The 10,927-nt window shown below is 34.0% G+C and overlaps 2 protein-coding genes across 8 annotated transcripts; one reads left to right on the top strand and one right to left on the bottom strand.

Annotated features, from left to right (window-relative positions):
* The first annotated feature begins 945 nt into the window (after positions 1 to 945).
* Positions 946 to 3,860, top strand: LOC103487646 (uncharacterized). Its single transcript, XM_008446050.3, has 3 exons — positions 946 to 1,669; positions 2,524 to 2,769; positions 3,546 to 3,860. The coding sequence occupies exons 1-3, from the start codon at positions 971 to 973 to the stop codon at positions 3,684 to 3,686; spliced, it is 1,086 nt and encodes a 361-aa protein (XP_008444272.2). The 5' UTR covers positions 946 to 970; the 3' UTR covers positions 3,687 to 3,860.
* Positions 3,861 to 5,138: 1,278 nt separating this feature from the next.
* LOC103487647 (DNA repair protein recA homolog 1, chloroplastic) lies at positions 5,139 to 10,586 on the bottom strand. Of its 7 annotated transcripts, XR_001762409.2 has the most exons (14): positions 10,311 to 10,586; positions 9,822 to 9,913; positions 9,549 to 9,624; positions 8,665 to 8,727; positions 8,407 to 8,536; positions 8,209 to 8,294; positions 8,003 to 8,128; positions 7,571 to 7,675; positions 7,351 to 7,407; positions 6,568 to 6,630; positions 6,392 to 6,468; positions 6,105 to 6,177; positions 5,489 to 5,883; positions 5,139 to 5,358 (listed from the first exon to the last, which is right to left on the bottom strand). XR_001762409.2 is itself a non-coding variant. In XM_008446051.3 (13 exons), the coding sequence occupies exons 1-13, from the start codon at positions 10,515 to 10,517 to the stop codon at positions 5,785 to 5,787; spliced, it is 1,254 nt and encodes a 417-aa protein (XP_008444273.1). In that variant the 5' UTR covers positions 10,518 to 10,586; the 3' UTR covers positions 5,328 to 5,784. The 7 variants fall into 7 exon arrangements, 6 of the variants coding, with proteins under 6 accessions (XP_008444273.1, XP_050944003.1, XP_008444274.1 ...); XM_008446051.3 differs by having other exon boundaries at positions 5,328 to 5,883; XM_051088046.1 differs by having other exon boundaries at positions 5,328 to 5,883; positions 6,580 to 6,630.
* Between the last annotated feature and the right edge of the window lie 341 nt (positions 10,587 to 10,927).

Genomic DNA, 10,927 nt, shown 5'->3' with positions numbered 1-10,927 from the left:
GCAGACTGATTCTCTTTCAAGAAAATCTGCCTACAATATATACGTGCGTGGGTTTGTCTTTGAATATAATATAATGAATCAAATATTTATAAATATAAAATTTCAGAATCTATTTATGGTAGACATCGAGAAAAGTCTATCAATGTTTATGATATTTTGAAGTTGAAAATTGCATATTCTCAAATGGCTTCATTATATTAAGCACCTAATTCGTAAAAAAAGATTAGAACTCCAAATTTTTATCTATGTTAAACTATACAAAAAGTTTTTAGATTATAAATCTATGGTTGAACTTTCATGCTTTTGTGTTCGGTTGTTATTTAAAACTTCGAAAAATATATAATTAAGTTGTCATAATTTTTTAGAAGTATTATTGAGATTTGAATTTACATTTGACATATTTAATTTTTTTGAATAACAAACCTATTTTGATGTGTAATAAAAAAAATAAAAAAGATCTGGTTAAATTATAAATTTAGTCCTATAATTTGAATTAAGTAAGAATTTATTTCATATATTTTAAAAATCGGACATTACTTCTTATTTGTTTGATAAAACTTCACAAATAGTCTGTAACCCCTCTCTCAAATCATGATAACCAAATTTGCAATTTAGCCTCAAATTTCAATTTTACGTTTTCCAAATTAAATATAACAAAATTTATCACTAATAGAGTTCGTTAGCAAATATATTATTAATAGATTTTGGTATATTTATAGATAATATTGTTATACAACTAATTATTAAGTATTATCCATTTTTAAGTGACAAATTCTAGAAAAAATTAAAAAAAAAAAAATGAATCGATCTTTTATCCTCAAAAATTAATTTGTGATCAATTTAAAAATTTACTAAATCGATCGTTAAACAAGCAAATTCACCTCTTAAATCAAAATTTAAAGTTGTGTTACCGTTGATGATGTGTATATAAATTGGGGAGTGCGCCACTGCCACAATAGTCAGGAGGATAATGAGGCTTAGCATAGCTCGTGCATATCTTGTAGCTCCTCATCGCGCCAAGTCGATTCGACCCATTTGCTCTTCTTCTTCTCCAAACCCTCAAATTCCACTATTTCTAAGGCCACCCAACTACTCCGTCACACTCACAGATGTCCACAAGTGGCACAATTGGGCCAAAACCCTCAATTCTTCAGTTGGATCATCCTTCGTTCACACAGACAATGGTCCAGATTCCACCCTCTTACACAGAGAGCTCAAATGGCTGATACAAGATGCAGTTGACGATAAATCTCTAAGTTCTGAACTGGAAAATGAAATCGAGCAATATCCTGAACTGGGTCTTAGAAATGTAAGGTTGAAGGTGGGAATCGACGAGCTGTACAGGCTTTGGAAGCAGAGAATCCATGACAGGAGACCATTCCAATACATTGTTGGGTGCGAGCACTGGAGGGATTTGATTTTGAGTGTGGAAGAAGGAGTTTTGATTCCGAGGCCTGAGACAGAGGTTTTGGTGGATTTGGTGGAGAAAGTGGTTTCTGATAACGAAGCACTTAGAGAAGGATTATGGGTTGACTTGGGTACTGGGAGTGGTGCAATTGCTATTGGGATTTGTAGGATTTTGGAGGGTCGTGGTAGAGTTATAGCTACTGATTTAAGCACCATTGCACTTGCTGTTGCTGGCTATAATGTTCAGAGGTATGGGTTACAGGTTAGTTAATACTAATAAGATAGTGAATTGTTATGGATTGGACTTAAAGACTATGTTCGGTGAGAAGGACTTTCTTGTGTACGAAGGTTTGAGGATTTTATTGGTAATGGTTGTTTTTAGAGTTCGAAGTACTAACCATTGGTGAAAAGGATTCATTAGAAATCTAGGTATTTTAAGATCATTCAAATATATTGGCCACATTGCAGTTTTGTAATCTTAGATGTTGTTAGGTCATACGAGCACACAAGCATATATGTTGACTCACATCAAACATTTATCCTAAACCAAGAGGTCGAAAGTCCGATCACGCACTTCATATATTTGTTTTATATTCGTGAGTGTCTGGACCATTTTATATGCACTTCGACTAATCTCATGAAGCAACATGCCCAACTTTAAAACATTTGAGTGTTAAAGGAAATTTGTAGTATATGAAATCTTACATAGGTGGCCACCATAAATTGAATCAATGATCTATTAGTTCTTTATCAAGGTCATGTCCCGATTTACCAATAGACCAATCCATGATGATTCCAACTGCATATTATTGAACTAAAAAAATAGATCTTATCGCCATGATCATAAGCCAACGTATATAAAATATGTATCTTAAACCAAAAGGTCAAAACTCTTGGAGTGGGTTAAAACTCCTAGAGGTCAAAACTTTCAATCTGCATATTGTTGCACTAAAAAAAGGTGATATTGTTTCTGAAAGATTGCTCACTTTGAGGTGTACATCTAAATCTGTGATTAAGATCAACAACACTGATTTTGAGCCCCCATGAGAGTGTATTTAATCCAATCTTTTCATTTATGGCAGCCATTGATAACCTCTGCTTTCAATGTTCAATCAGGACTTGATCGAGTTAAGGCAAGGATCATGGTATGAGCCGTTACAGGACGTCCAAGGAAAGCTATCTGGGATTATTAGTAATCCTCCATACATTCCCAGTGATAATATTTTTGGCTTACAAGCTGAGGTTGGTAAACATGAACCTAGAGTTGCATTGGATGGAGGTACTAATGGCATGGATGAGCTTATACATCTATGTGATGAAGCTGCTGTAATGTTGAAACCTGGTGGTTTCTTTGCTTTTGAGGTAACCTTCTTTCCTAATTTGTGGAAGTTGATTTACATTCTTCGCTATTTTGCTCCATGAAGTTAAATGTTTTTTTGTGTAATGGAGAAACTCATCATTCTTTGTTGGACAAATAGCGTTAAGAAATCAACAAACAAATAAAGGAAGTAAAGTATCTCTTTACATAGATTTATGCAGTTCACAAATGATGTGTTAGTCACGTATACGGGTAGAGGGAGAGAGCAATTTATTATTAGAAAGAAAATATCAAATTATAGATAATAAATTATAGAAGTGTATGTACAACTAAAACGTTTATACATAGCACATCCTTTCCCTTCTCCCTTCTCCCTTCTCCTGTGTTTGGTAATTAGTGATAGATAACAAGTTTGAAGCATTATAACAAACTAGAAAATAGCCAAAATAATTTGACCTTTCATCTTGTGATCCCATCCCCAAAATTGTTGCTAAAAAAAGGAATTGAAAATCCAATTTGATCTGTTTCCTTTAAATCCTCAACTGTAATCGTCCTGGAAGAGAAAAAAGGGAAAATATTAAATTAAAAAAAAAAAAGAAAAGAAAAAAAGAAAAAGAAAAAAGACAGTAACTCTTGGTATTGGAAGCCCTGGATGTCTAAAATAAAATACTATGTACCTCAAACCCAAACTACTATAACCCACAAACTATAATAACCGTTGACCATAACAATTAACTCAACACCTTGAACGTTTTCAAAAAGTTCAAATGAGTAATTGCATTTTTTTTCCCTGTAACCTTGTCATTTCATCTTATTGCAGACAAACGGTGAAGATCAGTGCAAGCATCTAGTTAACTACATGGAAAATAATCACAAAGGGAAGTTTTGTAATCTGAAAATAGTTTCTGATTTTGCCAGCATTCCAAGATTTATAACTGGATTCCTCAATGGGGCCATATAAATTTTCTCTTGGATCTACTTGAAAGTTAGCAGGAAAATCTCAATCGAGCTCCCTCTCCAGATGTGAACAAGAAATGGGTTCAAATCAAATACAGCCCTCTTGATAGAGCTGGTTTTAGTCTATATTTCTTAATTTCTAAATCGTATGATAAGCATGGTGGTTTGATGAATTGAAGTCTTTGTGGGTATTTTCTCCTCCAATGCAAATTAGAAGCAAAGCTTCTGTGTGGTGTGTAGCATTCTAAGAAAAATTCGCATAATTGGTTGGGACGACTAAAAATATCCATATAATATTTAACGTTGATGAAAATTTCAAAAAAAAAAAAAAAAAAAAAAAAAAAATTAAAACAAATTTACATGTCTACACTAAGTGATATTATTTATTTTCTTTCTTTTTGCTTCATGGATTATGTTATAATGGTAATATTGATTCATATATTGTGACAAGTCGATGTTAACAAGTAAATAGAAATTTAATACTTTTAATTACACAAACTTTTAGGGTTGTGGAAAAATAGACAAAATTTTGCCCCCATCACTACATCTTAGAGGAGATCATAAGAACTTTGAAAGCAATTTCTTGTTTTAATATTGGTGTCTTTGGTAAGTTTGCATGCTTCTCAACAATTATTATGGGAATCAAATAAAATCGTTTAATCTTACTATATGAATTAATAGGAAAACGCATTTCAGAATTCAGATATATGGTCATTGAACAGTGAGCTTATTCCCTCCAAAATCTTTTATTCTAATACTTTCGTGACCTTATGAAACCTCAAATTTAGTTTTAATTTATCATATGCGTTGCATTACTTTTCCTAATTCTACGATAGAATTTTATATATGAGTTATACTGCGACTCACTCTAAAGCCTAATTATACACAAAAAAATCATAATTATAGTAATCATAATAATAATAAATAAATAAAATATTTAACAAATTATGACCGAACAAATGGTTAAGATTAAATAATTAAGTAATACGAGCTACATAAGGATTTAAATTACTCTAGCTTTCCAAGTCTAATAATGTCATTTTGATTCAGGTAGGAAAATTTTAAAAGCTGATCGACCTAAAAATGAATCGCATTTGGTTCTTTTCTCCGAAGCAAAATGTCTCATAACTATTTGATTTTTTTTAAAAAAATTAACTTTATAAATACTAAGCTTAAGTACTTTTTGTTTTATAAAAAATTAATCATTCAGTTGCTACCAATATTTTAAAAAACAAACCAAAGATTGAAAAATAGATAAAATTTATTCTCATTTATAACCTTTTGGTTTTAGTTTTTGATTGTCGTAAATTGTGTTAGTTTATCGTGGTTTTTATTTTTTCTAACTAAATAGACAAGAAATCTTAGCCAAATTTCAAAAACAAAAATAGGTTTCTAAAATCCAATTCTTTTAGTTTTCAAAACCCGACTTGATTTTTAAAATATTGATAAAAAATAGTTTAAAAAAAACACAACAGAAAACCTTATAGATGGAAATAGTGTTAATAAGCATAGCTTTGAAGTTATCAAACGAAATGAAGCTTAAAAAAACTAAAGACAAAATTGTTATCCAATGGGACCGAACTACTAACCCTTCATGTGAACTAATAATAATATGGAAGGTTTGTCTAACACAAGAAACCACATCTGCTCGAAATTCCTCCTATAATAAAATGTACCTGGGAAGCAATCATTTCATATGTTATATAATAAGTACAAATGTAAATATGATACCTGATAAGTTGCAGTAAAAATTACACATGTAACTTCGTATCAACTTCTCAAATTTTGGTTTCAAATTATACCAACCTCTAAGCGAGATCGAAGGGACTTCGATAATGTTTGAGGATGATCAAAATGCCGTCGTCAGAGATTGGAAGCAAAGCCAGTTCTTACTGTCTTTATCAAATGTAGCTTGCGCCTAACTAACAAAGAAGGCGCACTTGTTGGCTTCTAACAGCCCGCCTAAGGCGGATGTAGCACGAAAAACGGACCTATGTGAGGCTTAGGCTTATGAACCCACCCCCTTCCATAGAAGGAAAATGCTGCTTATGCTTGGAATCTCTGTTGTTATTGCTAAACCATACCAGAGCATTTATTGTTCATTATTCAAACTCCTCGAGTACTTCTTGATTCGGCAATGGCTTTCTAATAGATTGAAATCCCATTTGAACAGTTCCACTAGTCAGCATGGTCTGCAGAGTCTGCCATTCATAGAAAATTCAAAGGTTTTCGTGATAGATAAGTTGATTGGGTTTACTCATGATTTTAGACCATATTGCCAAATAATTTTTTTTCCGGTCAAAAGAATCTTATTACCATAGTAAATGCAACAAAAAAGAAAAAAGATCACACTTGACAAAGTAAAAATTGTTGCATCAACTATGAGTTCGGATAGTATGTCTGTCCAATCGCAAAAACAAACCTTCTCGATTTCATCTTGAAGAGCAGGAGTATCCTTTAAGTACTGCAGAGCTCTGTCTCTTCCCTGTCCCAACCTTTAGCAAACAAGGAAATAATAATAATGTTCAAAAGAAGAGCATAACAATAAGTTCGGCTTTAGTCTGACAGAAAACAATGCTCCAAAGTATGGAATGCCTATGAAGATAAGACAATCGAAACATAAGCAATAGATGATGAAATCGTTCTGTAAAATTTAAATCAAATCCAATGATTTTTTAAAAAACCGAGTAATATGAGCACAAGACAGACCTCTGGTCCCCGTAACTGTACCACGAGCCCTTTTTCACTACAATTTCCATAATTTCAGCACAATCTAAAATGCAACCCTGTGGAGAGAAAAGAGTAACGTATGACGTGAGAATAGACAATATTTTGCACCTGCAATGCAATTGAAAAATGCTTTCTCCAAGGGCCAGAATACGAACCAGTTTACTTACTCCCTCTCCAAAGATAATTTCAAACTCAGCTTGCTTGTATGGCCTCGACACCTATAGCAAACCCATTTTAGGATAAGATGTTGACGTTCTACAGAAAAAGATTGGAAACTCAAAATAGAGCATTTAATTGCAAGCGTGAAAATATTTTAAGAACTAAACCAAATGCATGCCTGACTTGAAAAGTTACAGGTCTCTAACATTTCTAGGGTTTATGTACAGATGACACAAATAGGGGGGGAACAAAGAGATCTGCCCCAATTTTTAAGAAAGAGGTTTTTTTTACCCTTTGCTGACGCCAAAATTGGGTGAAAATACCAAAAGCCTAAGGACCTTACAAGAAGAATACCCAAAGGTGATGATATCCCAACCTCCTTAAAGTTTCTACACCTATCTTAAATTCTATGATCTTTTTATATTCTAAAGAATCCAAATGATTTTCTTTCCTCTCAAGTTTCTATTTTTAGCTCGTAGATCCCTACAAAGCATCACCCCTTCCTTAATACTTTTCTATCTTAAATGATAACCTGCACAGAACAGCAAATAATCTTCGCACTCTACCAGGCCCTAGTTGCTATGAATCATCTTCCCAGCAAGAAAATCTGAAATTGGGAAGGGGATAAAAATCCTGACCAGTTTCATTATTTTATATTCGCAAATGAATATCATAGAACCTACTATCTATACAAAGCGAACGAGAAATCATAGGAAAGAAAAAGGTTCATATAAATCGACAAGATGATAAGCAAAAATTGATCGCCATTACAGTTTTACCTTGCTCTTTTGGACTCTAACACGAACTCGAATCCCAATTTCTTCATCTCCTTTAGCCTTAAGAAAGAAAAAAGCACACAAAATAAGGCTCAACTCAATTGGATTTTATGACATTAATGTAAGTTTTAATTGTTTCTCTACTTGGTTCAATCTGTCTTTAAAAGAAAGGGAATAACTATTAATTGGTCCAGGTAAACAAAATAACAGAGAGCATTCTTACAGACTTTAGCTTCCCAATAGGACGTATTTCAAGTCGAAGTGAGGCAAAGAACTTTAGTGCAATTCCTCCACTTGTCACTTCTGGATTCCCATAATACACACCAATCTAATAAAATTCAGAACAACTAGACCATTATGCTTCGAAATATTTTAAATACGGGGATATTGATAGACATATAGTACTAAAATAATTAGAGTAGAATTCTAACACATGGTGCAAATATATGACTATTTTTGTTCATTTACTTATGAGAAGAAATACAACAACTCGTTCATTGTTGTGAAGTTACAGATATATAGCATCATTTAAAAATTTAAATCCCTGTAGGGAAAATAACCAACACTAAACCCCTGACCATTACCATGCATAAAATATAACCAACTTTAAAGATGGGATAATTAATCCTATTTCTAGATGAAGAGTGGACATAACCTTATATCGTATTTGATTCAGAAATATGAGAGTGCAACCAGCTTTTGACGCATTTCCAGACATTTTGCGTAAAGCTTGACTCATGAGGCGTGCCTGCAGACCCATTTGCTGCATACCAATCTCGCCCTACAGTGCAAGGATATGAAATGTTAGATTATCAACCTCACAAGGATGCTTTGGAAACAAAAGAAGATGAGGAAAATTACTTCAATTTCAGCTCTTGGTGTAAGAGCAGAAACAGAATCAACACAAATGAGATCTACAGCACCGGATCTACACATGCGATCAGCAACTGACAAAACAATATTCATCCATCAACACACAAACATCACAAGCATCCCAATAGCCAAAAGCCATAACATTTTCATTCAAGCAAATCGTGAAGTCATAAGAGAATATATTACTCTCAAGAGCCATCTCTCCATGATCAGGTTGGCAGACAATCAAATTTTCTACATCTACTCCTACGGCTTTAGAATATGCTGGATCAAAGGCATGCTCTGCATCTACAAGCATCGCATTTCCTCCTAGTTTCTGCATGTCACAACTGAATAAGTATTGTTTTTCATAAAAAACAATATATTTCCAAGCGCCTCCCAAACTTCTCAGTAAATAAAAATAAACAGAAAATGAGAAGTATATATACGTATACATGCATGTACCTGTACTTCTGCAATTGCATGCAATGCTAGAGTGGTCTTTCCACTACTTTCTGGTCCAAATATCTGAAAAAAGAATGATAATAAGAAAGAAAATAAATAAACGCAAGTTTTCTAAAAATACAAACATGTTCAGGACAACTTTACACTCAAAAGTTCGCTCTTTCTGAACAAGTTGGTCTGATTCACAAAAGTACTATGTCTATTTGAACCTGCACAGCATCAACCCCCCTTCTGGTTCTTCCCATTTTTGAAGCTCAATTTTCATGTACATTTCTTGGCGGCATATCAAGTTTATTCTTAAAAGATATCATCACAACTTATGAGGGCACGTTTTTGGTATTTTCAATCATGATAGAGGTTCACCACAGTTTTTGTTTGTTTTGTGTAGACTGTAGAGCTAGAGAATACTCTCATTACAAGCAAGTTGACAATTTCCACCTATCAACTAAAACACTACATGACTTCGATATGCCCATCTACACAACTTGTTCAGAAAGTTCGCTCTTTCTGAATGAGTTGGTCTAATCACAAAAGTACTTTGTCTATTTGAACCTGCACACACATCAACCCCCCTTCCGGTTCTTCCCATTCTTGAACCTCAATTTTCATGTACATTTCTTGGGGGCACATCTGGTTTATTCTCACAAGATATCATCCCAACTTCTGAGGGCACATTTTTGGTATTTTCAACCATGTTAGAGGCTCACCAACAGTTTTCGTATGTTATATGTAGACTGTAGAGCTAGAGAATACTCTCACTACAAGCAAGTTGACAATTTCCACCTGTCAACTAAAATACCACACGACTTCCATATGCCCATCTACATGACTTGACAAAATTCCTTTACTTTAGTACCTCTTAACCCCAGAACAAGTAATCATACCTCGACAATTCTGCCTTTAGGAAGGCCACCACCTAAGGCACAGTCTAAAGTCAAACAGCCACTCGGGAAAGTTTCCCTGTACGGACAGAAAACAACAGACTTTTAAACTTGACAAGAAAATCTACGACATTGAACTTGCATTATGATGCTTTAAGAAATGCAAAAGTTCACAACGTAATTTGATTAGAAAAAACCAACCAGCGACTAACATAATAATTTCAAAGGTGAAAATTTAAAAATTTTACTTCATTCTCGAAAAAAAAAAAAACATACACTAATGCTCCGCCAGCACTTCCTAGTCTGGTAACACTTCCTTTCCCAAATGAGCCATTTATGTCATTCATTGCTGCCTCCAACGCTTTTTTCTGGGACAACAAATAACTGAGAAACAAATAACTACTAGTATAGCAAAATAATCAGAGCAAGCGATCATCGTCAAAATTAGATTTCTAAATGATTTATCACCACCCCTACGCCATACTGTGTTGTAATGGCATCAGGCATGCCCTACGATTCTGTTTTTCGTCCTTTAACAATTGAAAGCCCTAAACAAAGTTTTCTAGGGCTCCAACTTGATACACTCATTTAATTAGAAAAACTTGATCCACCCAATGAAAAGAACCCCACGGAACTGAATTTAGAAAGAAAGAAAGAAAAAAAGTATTACAGACATTTCCGGCCTAATATTTTTTTTCTTTTTAAAAAGCAAGGTAATACAAGCAGCAGAAAGAAAATATGGAGAAGAAAGAATGGCATTTGTACCCTATCGACGGAACGAGGGTCGAAGTCGCCGGAAAGAGCGCCATTAACGTTCACTTCGAACTCGCAGCGAAGCTCTCTGACTCGGTTACTTGCATTGGAGAGTGAAGAAGGCAACCATTGGCGGGGGCGGGAAGATGTTGCGCACGGCGGAAACAGAGTCCGGCAAGGGAGAGTCTTACAAGGCAGAGAATTCGAAACGAGAACCATAGGAAAGCGAGCGAAGCGAAACGATGAAAAGTAGGTGTGGAGTTGCGACTGAGGCTCCGAAGGTTTAATGGTGATAGTCAATTATGTATAATTTTATTTTTATGGTAAATATAATTACAAATTTTCGTATAACTCCACCATTCAATTCCATACGGAAACATTCATCCCATTGAATTCCATAACGTAACGTATAACATGATATGTCCTATAAATAAAGAAGTGTGGTGACTTTATAAGATACTCCACAATTGAGTTCGATTGTTTTCTCTTTTTCCTCTCTTCTCTATTATTCTCTTTGTTTGTTTCATTATTCTTTATTTCATAACACGTTATCAGCACGACACTCTACAATATTATCATTTGCAAAAGGTAGGTTATAATATTAGTTAGTTTTTTTGGTATTTTTGATT

This window comes from Cucumis melo, chromosome 7, assembly GCF_025177605.1.
Source record: "Cucumis melo cultivar AY chromosome 7, USDA_Cmelo_AY_1.0, whole genome shotgun sequence".
Classification (NCBI taxonomy): Eukaryota; Viridiplantae; Streptophyta; class Magnoliopsida; order Cucurbitales; family Cucurbitaceae; genus Cucumis; species Cucumis melo.
Note: the sequence above shows the minus strand (reverse complement) of the source record. Positions and strands in the feature narration are given on the sequence as shown.